The sequence below is a fragment of the Euwallacea similis genome, chromosome 3 (assembly GCF_039881205.1).
Source record: "Euwallacea similis isolate ESF13 chromosome 3, ESF131.1, whole genome shotgun sequence".
In the NCBI taxonomy this organism is placed as follows: domain Eukaryota; kingdom Metazoa; phylum Arthropoda; class Insecta; order Coleoptera; family Curculionidae; genus Euwallacea; species Euwallacea similis.
Window position 1 is genome coordinate 823435 of NC_089611.1, and position 20677 is coordinate 844111.

Consider the following 20677-nt stretch of genomic DNA (forward strand, 5'->3'; position numbering starts at 1 on the left):
TAAAAGCACTTTGGACGCTTCGTTGATGAACTATGGGGTAAGTGAAAAATGTAGAGCTGCACATTTCTGCAAACTATGAGAGATAAATCAGTTTTTAAAGTTGTACGAGTTTCTCATAATACCACGAAAATTCCAAATACTCAACAAGATAATATAATGTCAGATGAAGATTATAAATAATTAATAATAAAAAAGAAAAAAAAAGATGGCCTTTTAATGACACAAGATAAGTTGCAGTGTCACTTTATATATCTCGGTTGTAAAACTACACTTTTCCTTCCTAGGCATTAAAGTTGTTTCAATTCAATTTCTACAAATGTGATAGATAAGCAGCAGTAAAAGTTTTTATTAATGCGGCAGTAAAAGCTTCTCACAGTCTAGAGAACGTAAAAGTTGACAGCAACGCATATGAGAAATAAATATGTAAAAACCAAATAACCGCAGACGTTAATAGATACGCATTCGAAAAAACTACTTAAAGCTTGGGAAAGGGAATGTATAGTTTCCTTTTTTGTAACATTTGTTACAAAAACAGGAATGAAATTGACCAAAATTTAGAAAACTGTAAAAACACCAAATCAGGGAATCTCCTGATTTGATTATACTTTCTTCAATATCTACTCTACTAAGAGGCAAAATTATTGGATAGAGCCTTTCAATTCCTATAGTTATATTTTCAGGATATCGTGGCAATCTCGCATTTATTCCTGAAATTCTTGTGATTTAAGCAGTAGCGACATCTGATATCGAACATTTAATATTTAAAGTCCACTTAAAGATTTCTGTCGTATTTAAGAGCAGTTGGGTAAAGATACGAGAGTGCACCACTTACGTTGATAATACAACTACCTTTACTACCTACATCGCGACCGTGAAGTACATAGTTATGACCTAAAAATCCAGTTAAAATACTGGAGAGCGCACAGTGTTGAGGGATTTGAACGTGATGATCATAAGAATATATTTTACAACTGCGGTAATACTATATTATACGCCATAGCTGTGAAATACATTATTAAGACCTGAACCTGCAACAATGGAAAGAGATTTGGCTTTGAAATGTGAGCCAATGTGAACACATAAGTAATAATGTAAATGGATAAAAAACTTGTTCATTTATGGGCAGATTGGCTGCCACATCATCTCTAGGTACGCAATGGCGTTTGCTTCATTAGTGTCCTTTCTCTAACTACATTTGAACAATAAAATTTCAAATCATATTTAACTTTTACTCATCTTTCAAAAATATCATAGTTGCATAGAAAATCGGCTCCGAATTGGACTCGCTCATGCATTTATAAGATTTTACAATGAACCGAGCGTAGTTTCGCCGTATGATACGGAATTAAAATAACTGTGATAAGATAGAAACTACATATTTACACACTCCTCATGATCAATGGTTTACGTTAATGAACTTGGAATGCAAAAACGGTGGATCAAAACATCAACATTGGCGTTATTCATCATAAATTCTAGGCATATCAAAAATTGGGCGCTTTACACTGATAATTCTTTAATAACCGTACAAGCACTCATCTGCATGTGCTGTTAAATTTTGAACTCAATAAATAATCGGATGTAGAATAGGGAATATTTTTATATCAGACCTTAAATATAGCATTTTATTTTTCGATGTATTGTACACATAAAACACTTGCTGTTATATTGTATTTAATTTAAAAAATTACGGGTACTTATGTATAACTTTTCAGTAGAAATTTCGAAAAACTTCAAATAAATATTTAAATTTGGAAATAAAACAATAACATATGGTAAACATTTTATTAATTGCACGATTAGGACAAAGGTGGTGTACAATGCGAATAAGAATAACTAAAAGTCAACGAAGATACCAAAACGAATAACAAAGAAAGTCCCTTGATTCGATGGCCATAGAATAAGGATGACCTTTTTCATAAAATTCAAAATGTTCTACTCATACATCGAAAATTTTTGTTTGCTTCAGTTACACTTGTGAGATTCAACCACGCAAATCTTTAGAGCTAAGCAACGAGAGGTCATTTTGAACAATTAAATCCTAACTTTCTGTAATACATTATTTATTAACTATTTTTATCGAGCCACGGGACACTTTATAGGAAAGTACATATCTAAAAACCTATGTGGTACTTTCTCTTGAAAACTTAATAATATACATATCTTAAAAATAACTCAACGATAAACGCATTTAAATATTTTAATAGTCACATTACTAAATGCCTACTACTATGAGCATATTTTGACTTCAGAATGAAGATATTTTTCATAGTCCAAGTTATGAGGCACATTAGACAGTTGAAAAACATCACATGTCGTAGGAATGTGTAATTTGGTTAGGTTATAGCCTAATTGTCTTTAAAATAAAGTAAAATGCTTATTTTTTAAGCTGTCAAGTAACAAAATATAATAATATATAATATAAATGTATCTTCTTAATTCAAACAGAAAATGAGGTAGCTGGCAAACACCCATTAATGCAGACTAAGAAACCCTCCATTGTCTAATGGGCAGTCTTGCGTTAATGATTCAGGTGTTTGACAGATAGAGAAAAAGTAAGATGTTTTCCGGCTTATTGCGAAAAATTCAATTACTCACCGATACAATATATCACAGCACAGTGTGATGTGAATACTTTATTTGCACAACACGAGATAAAGCAGGTATTATATTTAAATATTTATGATGCGTAGGGAGAAAAACATATTTGCTCCCAAGAGAAGAAAATACGGAAATATTTTTCTCCCTCGCGAACAAAAATGTTTTCTTCCTTCAAATGAGAGAGAAAAAATACTTAGAAAGAGATACTACTTCATTTCAATGAAGGTCAGTCTTAACAAACATTTCAAGAAAAGTTCCATTTAGAACAAAAGTTTTATATGAAGGTGAGCTATTTGACGATATACGTATATTGTTTCTGAAAATATCGCAATTTTTATAACGAAAATTTTTATCATGAAATATAATAAAAGTACAAATAATAAAACCGGTATTTGAATTCCAAATTAATATAACCACTCAGTTAAAAATAAGAATCTACAACCACCATATTTATACTGGAAGCTGCTAAACTATAATGCGCAATTACCAGAATCCAGAAACGTATGAAAGTGAATGGCAAACTAAATATGTCAATGTCAGTGTGACACAATACAAAACTGAAATTCCTCAAAACTAACTTAGGTGCTGATAACAAAATGAAATTCTTTTCCTATGTAGACATTTATATCAAACCTTCACTCCTTAAAGTGCTGTAAATATCAGGAATTTCAATCATACAACTCAAATCTTCAGAGCAGCAACTAATGACATTGATATTGTAAAAATTTGCATCTATCACAAGCTGCTGTAATCTTCTGTGTACTTTCGGATCGTCTGGTATTCCTGGATAAAATAATGACAATAAGTCATAATATACCACTGTGATTTAGAAAACTATAAGAATTTTGATATTAACGAAACTCAATGATTCGTGAGATATCCAAATAAAAAACCAAAATTTTTTAAATTGGTTTTTTTGGCTTCAGTTCAGTAGGTATTTAAAAAATAATAACTCTTAGTTATTGATACTTTCATTCATCTTTAAAATAGTATAATAGTCTGTTTCTAAAGACGGCACAAAGAACGAAACTTGTAGATTGATGTCAGATACAAATTTACGAAGCGAAAAAAAATACGAAATCGAAATGAAGTAAAAAATAATTACAATGTGTATCACTATAAATGTTCCTACCGTGAAACGTAGCGTTACATCCCATAATAGGAACATTTTTGAGCCACTTAGGTAGCTGTCGAATATGGGAAACATCAACCTCCTCTGTATTTCCGTAGTCAACAAACATTACTTCCCGCTTGTCACCTTTTTTTTCAGTTACAATGGCTCGGTACCAAACGTCTAAAAATAAAAGAGCAACAAAAATAATGAGTTTCAGAAGAGAGAAATTGAGTATGCACTAGCTTAGTGCATGTGAATATTTTTAGTTAATTTTATCGTTCATTTTAGTTAAATTTTTATCTTCCAGTTATTTTTTGAGCTAATGGGTAACATTCCCTACCTTCATACGTCGCAAGACACATGTGAAATTCCTCTACGTCATATGGAGTATTATCGTTAGGTTCAATGACACCAAGTGTCTCTATATGTTTAAGTGCCTCATCATCTACAGGCATAATTGTCACTCCTGAGCCTGTGCAGCAATAGCAACAGTAAGTATTTGTGCCTTTTTTTATATCAACATAGGACATATCGTCGAATTTAATGCTGATACCTAAAATATTTAATAGTGCAAACTGTAAGTCATCGAGTTTGTATAGAACTGTAATAATTTAACAATGATTAATTTTGGCTTACTAAAAAGGCATTTGGAAAATACTTACAACCTGCTGAAACATCATTATTTTCTTTAACTGCCAACTTTGCTATGGGTATTGGACTCTCCTGCTCCGGCAATGGTAAGCCTACCCCATTTTCCTTTTTTCTTTCTGATATTTTCTCTTTCAACAATATTGACTGACCCGTTTCGACTGGAACGAGTAGGTCTATCTCATCTTTAGCTTGAACCTAAACACAAAAACCTCCTTATCACATACAAACACTTTTAAAATTGAGAACATTTTTTTAACAAAATCCAAATTTGAACTGTTTCTTGCAAAAAATAAATATTTTATTTAACTAGAATTTCTACCGTTAAAAGTTTCTTCTTCTGTTGAATTAGAGTGGCCAACACGTCTTCTCCTTCCTTAGTGATGTTACTTAAACTGGGATAATCAAACTCAATTGTTCCTCTTGGAATGCTGGCCAACTGGCTATCTATATTTCTCAAAGATTTGATGGGTAAACTGTCCCCTAGTTAGAAAATTCATAAAATATTATACAAAACCATTAAAAAAATCGCTTACTATAATAGTAATCAAGAAATTCAACTTCTGCTTCATTATCCATTATTGTCCTGATAACAGCTCGATGTAAACCACTTATAAAATCGTTACCACAAAGAACCAATTGACCAACTTTAGGGCTCGTTATTGCTAAAAACACTAATGTTACAACTCTTCTGGGCATTATTAAAAATACTCACGTTTTTTCTCCAGCTGTGGGATATGCTCGTATATTCTTTTACAGACAGCCCCACACTCCTTGTTTCTTAATATGAGTTTGCCGTCGGATATATTCACGATTATTACACTTTCGCTAGGATGAAGTTTAACGCTGAAAGGGGGCGGCAACTAAATTTAGAGAAATTCGAAAATTAGATAGGAAGTCTTAAAATTTGCACACAGATAAATTTCGAAGGTTGATATTAAGAAGTACTTATATGTAATGTGTGTTAATATTTTCATGTAACAAGGTAACACATGTACTGGCTTGAATAAGAGTATGTAGTTAGTCCAGTACAGATTTTTAAGCACAAAACGCTACCTCAGTAAAACATTCTTCAGGTTCAAAAGTTAGCATCGATTCAGAACTGGAAATTTTTGTGGGTACTGCAACTGGAGTGCTGCTTACTTTGGGTTGCAGTTCTTCTTTATGGGTTTCTGCCAAATTGCAGCCCTCTACGTTTTCCGAAATCTCGACCAGGTGTGTATTATCTTCATACTAAAATTATTTATGTAAATACATTCCAAATCTCAGACCAATTATTATTTGTCTCATTACAAATTAAATGGCTATTAGATTTTAAATAAGGTGATGTCTTTCTATGCATGTTACCTGTCTTTTAAGTATCAATTGAGATTTTTTAAATTTAATATATAAAAAAAACAAGAAAGCCTGAGGCAACCCAGACTATCAAGATTTTAACGGCTGGACATAATACAATTTGGAACTATTCTCCGGATACACGAGCCGTGGTCCCATGAAATTACTTCCTGACGTAGCAGACTCCAGTTATCACTTTAGTCGACATCGAGGCACACGGAAGATCACTTCTTCTGTTACTTCATCGTCTTTCGCAGTTGTGGCGAACCATGAGGAAGTAATTCCATGGGACCATGCCTTAGATATCTGTAAATTTCCATTTGTTACCTAACTGAGTTAAACTAACAATGAATTGTCAAACACAAAAACATATACAGTATGCAGAATTTCTGGTACATATTTTGTGTGATCCATTATTGTTTTTTTTTAATTTTAGAACAGACCTTAAGATTTCCTTCACTTTACAGATTAACAATTGAAATTCAAATAAATAAGTCTGGTTACAAGTACTTGCTTATATTTACAAGTAGATACATAGCGACAATATTTTATCATGCCCAAAATAAAAAAACTAGTGAAAAACATGCACATACACATTAGGTTTCGGTTGCTATTAAATGGGAAAAAACTCATCGTGAATTCACCCTTAAAATAAGGGGAAAAGCATTAATAAATAATTAAAAACAAACGATGATATCTAGATTCGTGAATATCTGATAGTGTTATTTAGAAAGGAAAAACATAAACAAGCTTATTGAAACATATAAAAATAAAACCATTCATAACAAATCTTTAATATGATACGAGGGAAGCATTCTAAAGCCTATAATCCTCAATTTTTGAATTTTTATTCAATATATTTTCGGAACGACTCATGTTCTGTTCATTTACTAAATAACTCGCTATTTGATTTGAGATTAATACTTGTCTAGGTAAGGGAACTTTGAAACATTGACAACGGTAGAAGGCAAGATTTAATCATAAGATTTGCGTAAAATCAATACACAAAATTATAAAATAATTAATTATTTGAAGGCCAGCAACATTACTTACATGTTTCATAATAAGGACCCCGACTTCATCATCAATTTTCAATTGAACATTTTGATAACTCTGATCTACTGCAAAACGGATAGCTTGGGCCGGGACTTTCTTCCATTTTTCCGGGAGTTCTTTTATTGGTGTCAAAATATCTTCCCTATTGCCGTAATCCAAGAGTTCAGCGAAAATTGCGCCGCTCGGTCTGATTTGGAGTACCACGGCTCTATACCTAATAGTTCATTTAACTAGTTAGGAAATGCATAATTTTATTTAATCAAATTACAAATATGAAAAACTCGAATTTATAAATTAATCTAAAATTACTTAACGATTAAATGATTTGTAGAGAAGTACTGAAATATGTTTGCGGAAAATGCTAACCGGACGCTAACACACAGAAATTTCTTCTAGCAAACAGAATCAATACAAAAATAGTTTGCTGTAATTTAATACAGCAAACATCTTGCACAAACTCTAGTCTTGTTAATCAAACATGAAGTATTAACAATAACCATAAATAAATATGGCCCAGGCTTATGAGACAAGCCAAATATTACCAATGTATGGAAACAAGTGAGTAATGTTTTTCCGATCGTAAATAAAAATTCCAAACGGCTCATTGAAACTAGCGGATACTTACCAAATGTCTTCATATAAAGCCATACATAGCATGTTTCTGTAAGGCATAATAAGATCTGGCTGGCCCTCAAACGACTGGTTCAAATCAAGCAATATTTCTTCAATTAATGCATCTTTCTCCAGCAGTTGTCCATTGAAAACGCCGGTTTTCTCTGGTTTCATATAAGAAACCTTTACCTAGATATAAGAGAAAAAAATTAAAAGCCTAATAAATTCTCGCAGCTGAGATTTTAGTATGAAATAAAATAAATACCACAACTTGTGAAACATTGCCGTATAAAGCACGTTTAGCATTAATTACTGTGAGAGGGAAAGTAGTGATACACAGTAATTAATAATATTAGAAATATATTAAGTAATGATAGTCAGGACTTTTTGTTTATAATCACGACATTTTTATTTAAGTATTTTTCTCTACCCCTAATTGGAGTGTGACTTCATTATACATATAGAACCAAAATGGTTGCTTTTGCTACTATCACTTCGAAAAAAAACGAATTCAATCAAAATTTTACAAAATTGAATAAATGTTTGCATATTATTCTACACCAAAAACTTAAAACTTTTACCTTGTGAGACGACCCCTGATCTAATATTAATCTCTCGACATTAAGAGGAGGCATTCGAAAACTGCCAGCATTAGAAGCATCATCTAATCGAGATCGTACTGCAGGCTTTGATAACTTCCCAACGATAGCTTCGACTTCAGGTTTCGGTAACGAATCTTGATGTTCTTTCGGTTTGGATGAGGTAGCAGCTGCAGCTGCAGAAGGCGTTTCTAGATTAACAATTGAAAATGATAAGTATTTTTTGGACAACATACAGTGTTGATACACTGTTATAGTTATTGCAAAATCAATGGATTTACGTGAGAAGCCTTTTACAGCGATCCAGCTGCTGAATAAAAAATGCCATTTTAGCATATTGATTGCATGGAAAAGATTGGTTTTAAAAGACACGCTCCGCAATGATTTTTAGCGAAAGTTTATGCGATGGGTTCATTCATATTACAACTAATTTTTTTGTCGACCAAATAACTATCCACGTTCAAATTGCCAAAATTTTACTACGTATGGAAAAAACACAGTTTAATTTTACAAAAATATTGATGTATAATTAAATATTCTGGGACTTCATTAAAAGATAAATTATTGTTGCGACCTTTCTCACCTCTCCAGTTTTTAGCCATTTCATCCTTAGCTGGTGACTTGGGTTTAATATCATTATTCAGCAAGTTTTCAAAAGATTTAGGTTTCCTCATACGTGTGTTCGCCTGGTGATATGCAAAAGTTAGTAGTGATAGGTTTTTAAATAAACAATCTGTACATATAATTGCTTCGATGTCTTTCTGACCACGAAATAAACGTAAAAAATCTATAAGGTATAATAACAGATGAGAAAACTTACCAATTGACCAGGCTGATTGTTTTGAATCCAACCTTGTCCTAGCGAATCACATTCGGCTTGATAGCCTGGCCGTGGTTCTTGAGTATATCGGCTAAAAATTGACTGGGAATTATTTGGGATACGTAGCCGCCTAAATCGAATGTAAAAGGAGACAAAGACAAATAGGGACGGCTGGCCAAATAATATATAGGAAAGCGCTTTTCGATGAATTTGTGGGGTCTACGCAAAACCGTAATAGATAGATGAAATTTGATCGCATATTTTCCGATCCGATTTCTAAGTAAAACTTTGTGATATAATTATGGTATAACTAACTTGATTCGTCTTGTTTCTTCAGAAACTGTTAAAGATAAATACATCAAATCTCATATAATTGGAATTAGCAACAAGAGGTCAACCGAATGAAGTAGTAATATACGAAATAAGGCCCCCTATAAAAAGAAATATACAAGTTCAAATAACAATTAAAAAATTGCTATAGACAGAAAAATTTAGGATGTACTATTGACTTTTAACTCAAAATCTCTAAAATATTGCTATTTGACCTTTTTATCTATCTATTAATTTCGCCTAAACTTCATAAATCGACACACGGGTTATTTTAAAATCCATTCACATCCTTTTTGATAATGCCAAAAAGAGGAAGAAATGTCAAAATTCCAGGGATTGCTCTATTAATTAATATTAATATTTTTACCTTTCAGTACTGCATTGGGCTTGAGCAATATGACTCTCACTCTGATCATTTCCTAAATTTGGCTGCGGCATATCAGTTTTAACGGTTATTGAGAAGTTTTTATTGTGTGTGTTTTGAACTGTTCGACTGCTCTTAAAACTGCTTTCTTCTTGCCTATTTTGCAGCCTTTTCCTTACCCTATGAGGGAGAAGCCAACTTAAATATATATTTTTTAAACATTTATATGCAGTAGTGGTGATATTGAATGTTCAGAATCATTTAGGCGTCCGAATGAAAACGTTTAAAGACAACTTTCCTATATAGGAATTAAACGGAACAAGTAGGTGCAAATGTGGTGCAAAGTAAAACAGCGATGACAAATCGAATTACTGTTAGAATTGTTCTTATTCCAAGATTCGATTGAGCTCAAAAAGATCTTTTCAAAAACATTCCAAAATCATTTTAAGTATCACAGTCAGATCACAACTTTCCTATTTAGAAATCGTATAAAAACAAATAAAAGTATAGGGTACAGAACGGTGATTTGATTGAAACTGTTAAAACGTTACCGGACATTCCATATATTTATCATCTGTAGAAAAACCATGTTAAACTTTTTAATAAAAAAAATATATGAAGGAGAAACTCTTGTTAATTGCTGGACCCAATTAAATTCAAATACTACGAAAATGGGGATTTTGATTAAACACTCAATAAACATATAACGTATGACCTACTTTCATTTATCTATACCTACCTTTCTATAACGCCTAACATTTCATCTTCGTTAAATGTCTTCTTAAAATTAAGAATGTACTTAATCCCCTGATCAACCAAGTAGTTTTCCAAAGCCTGCATTTCCAACCTAAAGCACAAAAGATTTATTTATAGTGAATATATTATACCATGACTCTATATATTCTATCCGTTTACTGTCTATTTAACAATATACTGAACTAAGCTGAAATAAAGGCCAAGTTTTTTACAACCAAGTTTATAGGCTTCAGTAAAGAGTCTGAAGTTTAAATTCTAGGACTGACCAATCAGAATTGAAAATTCCTTGGTTTTAACAGGAATGATAAATGCACAAAGGGTTCATTTAAACCAGATCTGATCGTGAGTGATGAGATGATCATGTGATAAGGATTCATATTTGTATCAGCAGGAAGCACCCCCTTATATGTTCATTAATATTTAGAAAAATAACATGAAATGACTGTCCTGGCGGAAAATGCTAAGCTCAATTTACAATTAGAAATGTCCAATGACATGTTAAAAAAAGGAAAAATAACAATTATTATCAGAAACAAATAATAGATTAAATTTATTTAAATCGTTTTATTCACTATTTATATATGCTTATTCATGGTGACAGACTAAAAAGAGAAGAAACTAATTCCCTCACAGGCGATGAATTATCTAATCTATTATTAACAACACTTAATTAAAGAGGGCAATATTTTCGACCTTGCAGCATTTGATTCTAGACATTCAATATCGACGCAATGAATTTAACTGCTTCTATAGTTTACGTAATCTTTACATTGGCACTTATGCCTCGTGCAAAGGGTGCAAATATTTTAGGGGTATTTCCTATGAGTGGAAAAAGTCTTAACATTTTGTACAATAAACTAATGAAAGGTTTAGCCGATGCCGGTCACGACGTAACCGTAATCAGTGCACACAGCAACAAACTGCCCATACTGAATGGTACCTACAGCGAAGTGTTGCTTACAGGATTCATTGAGGATTATAATAGTATGTAGAAAAAGTTTCATTATTCTATTTTTCATAATATTTTAAGTTTCATTATTAACAAACTTTCTTTCAGAAATGTTAGACTCATTCCTTACAAATGAAGAACTAGGAAAACATTCATTTTCATTATGGGAATCTTTGACATATAACGACTTTTTCTCAATAATTTCCAATAAAACTTTCCATCACCCAAACGTGAGGGCACTAATTGAATCCAACAAAACGTTCGATTTGGTTATAATGGAGCATATATGGAGTGAATCTATTCTAGCATTTCCTGCTTATTATAATTGCCCATCCGTGATATTTTCCAGCATGGGTGGGATCAATCCTTGGGTAAACGAGATGGTCGGCAATTACCTGCCGATATCTTATATTCCTCATTACTGGATGGTTGGAGATTACTCTGGAGGAATGAGTTTATATCAAAGACTTAAAAACTTGGTCATTTATTTATTTGACGCTATCGTAATTCATTATTTCGAAATTCCTTCTCAAGACCAATTAGTAAAGCTTGAATTTCCCAAGAAAGGCATACCAAACATTGCAGAAATGTATCACACACCTTCGCTAGTTCTATTAGGAACTCATTCGAGTCTTCGACAACCCGCTCCTTTAGTACCCAATATGATTGAAATTGGAGGATTTCACATAGATCCTCCGAAGAAACTCCCGAAGGATATTCAGGAATTTTTGGACAATGCTAAGCACGGTGGAATTTATTTCAGTATGGGTTCCCACATTAAAAGCGCGGATTTTAGTGCTGAAGTGAAGAAGATGTTCTTGAATGTCTTTAGTAAACTTGATTTAAAAGTATTGTGGAAATTTGAAGATGAACTACCAGAAAAACCTCCAAATGTGCTTATAAAGAAATGGGTGCCACAAACTGATGTACTAGGTAAGCTTTTATTCATTTTAAACCTGTATGTAATATAAAAGTTCAAATTCCATCCTTTTAACGGAAACCTCAGTAATCTTAATATACATATACTCAAAATTGAATACACGAATCTAGCCTACCTTCCCTCTATTGCAGCTCATCCAAATCTCAAACTCTTCATAACCCACGCAGGACATGGGAGCACCCTGGAAACCATCGACAGAGGAAAACCAGCATTAATGCTACCAGTTATCGTCGACCAATTTAATAACGCATACCATTCAGTGGCTAAAGGCTTTGCCTTGCAGCTTCCCTACGGTGACGCGAATTTCACAGAAGAAGTTTTACTGTCGACGATAAAGGAGATGACAACCAATCCCATTTATATGGAGAATGCAAAGACAATTTCGAGAATATATCACGATCGGCCAATGAAACCCTTAGAAACTGCTATTTATTGGATTGAATACGTCATAAGAAATAAGGGTGCAGACCATTTGAAAGTTGCAAGTATAAAACTGCCTTGGTATAAGCTTTATATGGTGGATGTTTTTTTGTTTGTGAGCGTTACTGTTATTGTGTTGTTTTGTGCTATCGCTCATGTAGTTAGGTATATTATTAGTTTATGTAAATTAAAAGGAAATGTTAAAGTGAAACAACATTAGAAATTATGTTTTTAAATTGTTTTATGAATAGTAATATCGCCGGGTGTAAACTGAGTCAGATAATTTCATCGGCAACTTATAGTTGTACTAGTCCAAATATGGATGGTGTTAATAACCTTGTTTTTATAGTGTTTCTGCATGTAGACACACGTTAAATGATGTTTAGAGGCAAAGTATGTTATTGCACATTTCTATAAAGCTAACTTAAATTACTGTTTTTATTCAACCAATATCATAATGGAGGTGCTCCATCAGTTTATATTGTATTAAATTGACATTGCTTTACTTATTAATTATGCAATGCTTAGTAATTAAAGTGAATCGAATTGAGTTTTTTTTTAAATTTATATTGAAAAAATTATTATGAAAATAGAGTAGCTTCTCCAATTCAATGTAAAACAAAACAATAAATGAATGGGTACTTACTCTTTGGGTACACTAATACTTTCATAGGTTGCCTTCGGGTAAATATTAAATCCACAACTTGTAGCATCATCCAAGCTTATGAATAGCTTTCCATCCTCACCTTGTAGGACATCCACTGGTTTGCCGTGAATGTCCACGTAACCGCTCACATAGTAGCAATCTTCAATTTCGTCCAGATTGTTGCCACTTGAATGGCTTAGGGCATCATGACTATGGAAACTATTTTCGTAAGTGAGACTATTTGAGTGGTGCGATGGGCAACTTTGCCTGCAAACATAAGAAAACAGTGTAATGAAGTTGGTCTCTATTGTCTATAACAATTTGCTTACTGTCATTTTGTACCGTAAAGAGCTTAAAAAATAAATACACTTTTTGTGCAGATCTAAAAACAGGGCGTCTTATTATCGAAAGCAAATTTATCACGATCCTCATGGAAGCTGTTATACAATGTATTGAAGGAAAATTGGTGTTGAAAGATGAGAGCTAAAAGACTAGTGCCTGAGTTAAACCTTTAAATTAAAAAGTTACTTATTTTCACTCTATAAGATGTGCAAGCAACAAATTAATCCTCGATCTCTCTTCTAAGTTAGCCGTTTGGTGGAAATGTAAGCAGTACTACTCTTTGTTAATATGAAAATTGGAAATTCGGAATTATTTCGAAATTATAAGTATGTTTCCTGTAATATACTGTTTTAGAGGTAATGACGTTCAAAAGATAATTTCAGCGTAACTGTAACCGTTCCAAAGTAACAATTTTCGAACGCATCGCTCTATGCCTTTTATTATGATGTCTAAAAACTGACTAAATTTATTATCTAATTTTGAAAAATAAAGTACCAGTTTCCGTAATTTAACCGGTAACTAAACGAGTTTCAATTCGCAATTAGTTGTAGGATGAAAGCAGGTACATGCAGACGTTCGTTGCACAACGTAGTTGAGACCAGTAACAACGACCGGCTCGGTTCGCTCGTTCTGCAAAATCGCACTTAATACACAAACCTATGCATCTTTTAACTATCTAGTTGGATAAACAGCCATTACTGGATTAGTATCGTTATGTCCTTCATTCAGTAATTTGTTTTGACTAACACAAACCATTCTGCTCATATATCCAATATCCAATCCAAATTAAAACAACATCATTGTTGGCAGATATCAAATTGTGCATATTTACTATTCGCCTTAACTCAAAATAAAATTCATTAACTTACCCGCTTTCCGAAACGTTTCCATTGAGATTTTCAGGAGTATTTTTATTTGTCTTTTCTGTGCTAAATAAAGTGACCTCCCAACTATGGCAACCGTATAACTTGGCACAAGCTTCTTTAGCAGCTCTAGAAAGCAATACATTTGAAGCTCCCCATAGTCAAGTTGCGTATTATTTTAAGAGTCGGAATTTACAGTGATGGCTAAATGTATTTTGAAAATTCGGCTGGCGTCTTTCGTTTTTAAAATTTTTATAAATACTGCAAAATTTCAATTGGAAACTTGTCAGTTTTATGAAAACTATTAATTTGACAGACATTAAACTTTGAGATTATTGATTAATTAGAATACTTTTTAGTAACCATTAAATATGACAATACCGCCTAATGAATCACTAAAACATAAATAAATGATCATCAAACAACTATTGAGAAAAACCATCAAACCTATCTATCGACTAAAATGCGATATGATAACGAAAAATATTGAAGACAAAATAGGCTCACTTCAAAGACTTAACTCCAATAAGACAGACCCAGCAGCCAAAAAAACTCTTCTGTATGGTGTGGTCCAATCAGTCATGCTATGTCTCACCTACGGGGAGCGACATAATTCTCGTAAAGAACTACAGATGAATGTTGCAATCTGTACAATGAACACTTTTGCATGTCATATGTGGATACAGGACAATGTCACCATAGGACCACGTATGGAGCCATATCTCGCATTGGACGGATAAATGAGTACAAACAGCATAGTCAATATCATGATTGAGAGATGGAAGAATCGTGAGGACTTTGTAGTGGGCGAAGAAAGGGAAAGTGCGCAATTGATCAGTACACCCTATGGAAATCTACTACCTTTCCAGTTTTAACCGTTTTTTCTTACGAATTCGGCCTACAGCAACGTACGCTTTGGCCAATACTCAGAACATGGAATGCACCCGAAATTATAAAATATAAAAATAAAAAGAGTTGCGTTGAAGATCAGGAGCTCCGGGAAATTAACGGCATTAGGCACTGTAAATTTCAGTTCCAAACGTATCTGTGAAACCTTGAACTCTACAAGTTCAGTGATTTCTTCAAAAAGGGCAAATGAAAAGCTCATCGACGCACACAAATGTCCATATCAAAGATAATCTCTATCTTTACTAATTGAGTAAATCTCTTGATTGGCTGTTATTTGATGACCTATACAGGTACTTCTTGAATAGTTAAGATTATGTGAAAGAATTTTAATTTTTCATATTTCTGTGCTCACTCCGAAGTTCTATTGTGGCGCATTTCAGTTGTAATTATTAAGGTAATTACTTGTATTGAAATAAACTATCTATCTGTCCATCCATCCATCCATCAATCCATATCTATCTATCTATCTATTTACCTATCTTGACGCTGTTTTACAGGAAGCAATTAATCAACTCAGATTTATAAATTCTGCCGTTCGTGCTGCTTGTAATTTGTTGTTTATAATTCCTGCTGTTCGGTAAATAAATATACGAAATCGCACGCATCTATTTACAAACTTTTGCTATTGCATTACTTGCTTTGCTTCCATGTTACAATACAAAAGCAAATGACTACAAACATTTTTCAAACGACCAATGGTCTGGCATAAAAAATAATCCAAATGTAAATGACAGAATTCTGCCAAATCAATATCTTGCAAAAATTGCATGGACATTTTAAATAGTCATTTACGTATGTTTTTCCAAATATTTCAAAAACGAAAGGCGCTCGCATAGTTTCGAAGAGATATTAACAACGGGAGTGCAGCTTTAAAACTTTCTTAATTTAACCAAATTTCTAATTTCCATACTAAATAAGATCCCAATTTTGACCATCAAATTTGAATCACACTGTATTTGCAGTTCCTCCTCAATTTTATTTCTAAATTGAAGACATACTTACATTGGATTGTTCAGGTAAACCTTGGCAAAAACATGACGTGAATTTATGTAGATTTTGTTGATTTTTCCGAATTTAGAAAATTCTGCTTTCAATAAGCCCTAGAGATTAAATATGTATTAGTGAAGAGGGCGCAAGAAATATCATCTCAACGACATTTACAAGTGGAAAGCTACAATAGTTTTCATCCTTTTTAGTGAATTTGCCCAATATAATTTCCAAAGAAATAATTTGACATTTTATTGTAACTTAAAACCAAAATGCCAATTTCTTATGTGAGATGATTTTGATTATCAAGCATTTTACGCAATTAAGTCCATACAGTTCCACGAATACAATTATCAACTAGAGTACATAGTATGTACCTGAGAAACATAATTCCCGTAAAATCAAGTGGGAATTACGTTCTCTGATATCATATTGTTAGAAATCAAAGCAACTGTGAGGCATGCCAGGATTTAAGGTGCAGTAATTAGTAAATCAGGATTTGGAAGGACATCCATATTTTGCTCTAATAAGGCAACCTACCAAGTATCTAGGCTTCCATGAATTGTTAGCAGTTATGACATGAATGAGGAAAACAATTATTCAAAGCTCTATTCAAGCATCTTACCATCTACTGATTATATGGAAATGAGTTTATTAGACACGTTTTTTAACTCACATCAAAATGGCTTAAAAGTTACATGTTCTTAAAAACCTCCTTCAACACATACAGAGTGATGTATCGTAAATAAATTCTTAAACATTCCAAGAGAAAACTTTGAATTCTTCAATAGATAGCACAAACATCCCGTATCTAGTATTATTTTCGAATTCCCTATAAATATTCTCGTATTTTGTTTAGTACGTCCCAATACTCATTCTCCATGGTTAGCGATTTACTTAAGCAGTACCTATGTTTAATAACAATTAAGCTACTGCAATTATGTAAAAAAGCAAAGCAATGTATAAAGGTTTAACCATTGAATAAAAGCTCGTCCAACTGTCTTTTGCAGATATCAGGATGATACAAACATTAAAATAAGAGTTATACACGGTACATCATAAATTTAGTACATCTAGGTAACTTTAAGGTGTTCTATTTACAAGTAAGCAGAACTCCTTTCCACTGCTACACCAACTTTTTACGAGAATCCTGAATAACCACTATGCATATCTTTGGCTGTAAAATTTTGTCATGAGACTTAGTAAACAGTTTAAAGTTAAAGTAAGATAATACTAACAATTTGTTTTTTCAACGAAATTCATATTTCTTAATTTTATATTTGGAAATAGCTCATTTTCTTGCGTAAATTTTGTATTAAATTTTAACCCCCTTTTACAACCTTTGCTCAATTTTTAAATCTTTGTTTTAATTTGCATAAAAATCAGACAAAGTCAGTCTCATTCTCTGCCATTTTTGCTAAATAAAATTTTTAGCTACGTAATCTTATTCAACAACGACGTATAACAACTAAATGAAATTATAATACTAAAAGTTCAAATGTTGAATGCGACTCCCATTGTTCTCAATGCACCACTGATAAGATCTTTGCAAGCTTGCTATGCTAGTCTGAATAATGTGATCGTCATGGTTCAAGTGGGTAATTTCTACTACAATTTTGCCCACGATTCCCTGAATGTTTTCATTCTTTTCATGATAAGAAAGTATTTCTAATTTCTACTCTAATGAATATTATTTCATATTTTGCAAAAATAGGCAGCAAGTAATTAAAATCGTCTTTGATAAAAGTGCCAGATTGAGACCAATTACTTGAACAATAACTGTTAGCGAAGCAATTTCAAGGTGATTTATTTCCACATAAATTAAAACATGTATTTAAAAATTGGGAAAAAACAATATCAAGGATTAAAAATTTGTATCGGAACTTATGTAGAAAAACGACCTTTTCCCAAATATAAAACAGAAACTGATATTTCAGTAAAAAAAAAATTATGATCCCCATTATTCCCTTGTTTTAGCTTCTATGATTTTTTAAGGCTAGAAATATGAAATATGGCTATTATAGTTTTTTATAGATAGTTTTTCTATGCTTGAAAGTAGGCTCTGTTCGCTCGTAAGTGGAATGCTGTTTATGCCAAAAATTAATATTTGTTTGTTATATAATAATAATCTCAAAATGCTTCATTGTGATGACACGGAAGTACAAGGTTCATATTCTTTGGAAAGGTTTTATTTCATAGCTCCTTTAATCCTTGAGATATTAACTAAGTTCTGTATCGTAGGAACAAACTAGTTTTGAAACATGCTAAATAGTAAACAAGTAGATATTATTATTTTACTTAGACTATGTTATTGAAGTTATGTTATTGCAGTTCAGAATACCTTGTATATCTCATATTTTTAATTTAATGCAACTGAAATGTATACCATGCTCTACAACATGTGTTAAATATGGAAAACTAATTTAACTATCCACCTAAAGTGATGATGCTGATTAAATACATCTTACTCTTTCGAGGGTCTCCAAAGGGCCAACAACCTGGCATACAGAATTCCTGAAAAAATATAGCTCTTCTGGAATTGATAATTTCCCATGGTCATGAGATGAGGATTAAGTATCTTCACTACTTAGCTGACTAAATGCAATTTGAAAACATATACTCAATATCTCAATGTTCATATAAAAAAGGAAAATATGCCAAAGTACATCAACTTTATTTTAAGTACAAACATTTTTTGGGTAGGTTTTCAAATACATCTAGAACGTCTATAAAAGTTTTTGAAATCTTTAAATCAGAATAATTTAAACATAGAGACATGCAAAACTAGGTAATATCAGTGTTACAGGGTAGCAAAATAAAAAATTAATTTATCATCAATTATATCTAGTTTTTATATTAAACCACTCAATTTCATGAACATATGCTTCAGGGGGTTTTTCAGTTTGAGGAATTCACATTTACCAACGAGTTTTTCATTCATTAGAGATGACGTCACACTGTTTATGATACTTTTTTAATTCATTTTTACTTTTTCATCTGCAATCAATTTATACTATAATATATGGTTTTAATCTCAAACTGCAATTAATTATAATTATGGTTTGTATAATGGGACATCCTATATATTATAAGATAATTTCAGCAGTCTCATCAATATCTAAGGGACAGATTGTTGAGACATTAGCGTACACACTCAAGGTATTTCAAAATTTATATGGAAAAGCCCATATTTATTATATATTATTATATATAATAAATATATATATTATTATATATTATATATGTACACTTGTGTTTATTTTCATTTAAATTTAATTAGTAATTTTTTATTGCATTATCAATTTTGTTAACATAATAAATATACCACTTTTCTGACAAAAAGTCAACATTAAATAACAAACCAATATATTTAGAAAAAATGAACATGAGGGCAGGAGCAATAACACTGACATGGGGACAGCAGAGTCCACAAACAATGCAAGTTTATAAATCTCACTTTATGCATACTCATAATATCCTCGATATAAAATTTGGCACCTTCTACTCAAGTTGTTCCTCAAATATTTGACTATCCCTGTGCTTTCAAAAAATACCATACACAATTTATGGGCGCACGTAAGAATTTTGTTACACGAAAATTTGAAATAGCACTGCAATCAGCATTACAAATTTGGGTATTGAGTTGTTTAGTAAAAGGACTAGGAAGGGTTAAGCGAGATTGTTTTTTGCCTTACTGATGGAAGATATCAATATATGGAAGAAGCTCAGTTAAACAGGAATTAATTTTACTAGTCAAACAGTCTCGCGTCAGTCTTTCTAGAAAAACCCTTGTTAAAGGTCTACCATGGACCATTTTTTTTTAGAAAAATAATAAAAGTAATAAGTTAAGCGAAGACAGGTTTATCTAAATATGTACTAATGGTAAATACCTTTTATCCATTGGGGCCTAGAGCTGTATACTGAAAACACTGAGGTAGATATTAAGCGTAATTGCTGTTATTTCAGTGCAAATATTTTGAAATACAATAAAAATCACAAACACGTGTAGTTGCAGGAAGGAGGAGGTAAAAAAGAAAGTTGAAGAGTTGTCACTTGTCAGTCGCGGCTATCACAGTCGGCTATGCATGTGACAACTCAGCCTGTACTCCCGAACCAACGCTAGAGATGGGAGCACACTGAAATTGTATGACTACTCCTGAGTGGATGCGCCAAACATGACAAAAGAACTTTTGCTCAAGTGCGCCTAATAAATTAACATATTACTATTAAAGTAAAGCAGGAATGAGCCTTGTGCATGTCCCCCTTAAAAAGAAATAGCGACTTCTGTTCCAAGAAGTGTTCTGTCATGGTGGTTGCCTATCCATTGGTGTCTTTCTCGCTGGTCAGGCTCCGTCTCTCGTTTCGTTTTTATCTGTATTTGAAGCT

At 32.4% G+C, this 20677-nt stretch overlaps 2 protein-coding genes across 6 annotated transcripts in view; one reads left to right on the forward strand and one right to left on the reverse strand.

The window, feature by feature from the left end:
- Nucleotides 1–12779, forward strand: part of LOC136419660 (UDP-glucosyltransferase 2-like) — a 46088-nt gene extending 33309 nt beyond the window's left edge. The window contains exons 2-4 of one of the 2 annotated variants that reach the window (XM_066406174.1): nucleotides 11030–11219; nucleotides 11293–12117; nucleotides 12256–12779. In XM_066406174.1, coding sequence (XP_066262271.1) covers nucleotides 11057–11219; nucleotides 11293–12117; nucleotides 12256–12764 — 1497 coding nt within the window. In that variant the 5' untranslated portion in view covers nucleotides 11030–11056 and the 3' untranslated portion in view covers nucleotides 12765–12779. Of the gene's footprint in view, nucleotides 1–10951; nucleotides 11220–11292; nucleotides 12118–12255 lie in introns of those variants that run through there. The other variant, XM_066406173.1, reaches the window with a different exon arrangement.
- On the reverse strand, nucleotides 1799–20368 carry LOC136419650 (tudor domain-containing protein 1-like). 4 transcript variants are annotated; one of them, XM_066406154.1, is made up of 20 exons: nucleotides 20182–20368; nucleotides 18760–18805; nucleotides 16307–16404; nucleotides 14402–14524; nucleotides 13191–13457; nucleotides 10219–10326; nucleotides 9483–9659; nucleotides 8786–8876; nucleotides 8549–8651; nucleotides 7948–8141; nucleotides 7380–7555; nucleotides 6752–6968; nucleotides 5420–5596; nucleotides 5079–5226; nucleotides 4900–5028; nucleotides 4686–4846; nucleotides 4378–4561; nucleotides 4056–4268; nucleotides 3734–3895; nucleotides 1799–3384 (listed from the first exon to the last, which is right to left on the reverse strand). In XM_066406154.1, the coding sequence occupies exons 1-20, from the start codon at nucleotides 20190–20192 to the stop codon at nucleotides 3224–3226; spliced, it is 2946 nt and encodes a 981-aa protein (XP_066262251.1). In that variant the 5' UTR covers nucleotides 20193–20368; the 3' UTR covers nucleotides 1799–3223. The 4 variants fall into 4 exon arrangements, with proteins under 4 accessions (XP_066262251.1, XP_066262250.1, XP_066262249.1 ...); XM_066406153.1 differs by having other exon boundaries at nucleotides 4381–4561; nucleotides 7948–8156; XM_066406152.1 differs by having other exon boundaries at nucleotides 7948–8156.
- Between the last annotated feature and the right edge of the window lie 309 nt (nucleotides 20369–20677).

What these genes read in the sequence shown, in the direction of transcription:
- LOC136419650 (XM_066406152.1), bottom strand. An exon ending in CTTTGGAGACCCTCGAAAGA is followed by an intron (nt 16,405 to 18,759) that starts GTAAGATGTATT and finishes TTTAATCTCTAG; the next exon opens with GGCTTATTGAAAGCAGAATT. An exon ending in AGTATTAGTGTACCCAAAGA is followed by an intron (nt 10,327 to 13,190) that starts GTAAGTACCCAT and finishes TTTGTGCTTTAG; the next exon opens with GTTGGAAATGCAGGCTTTGG.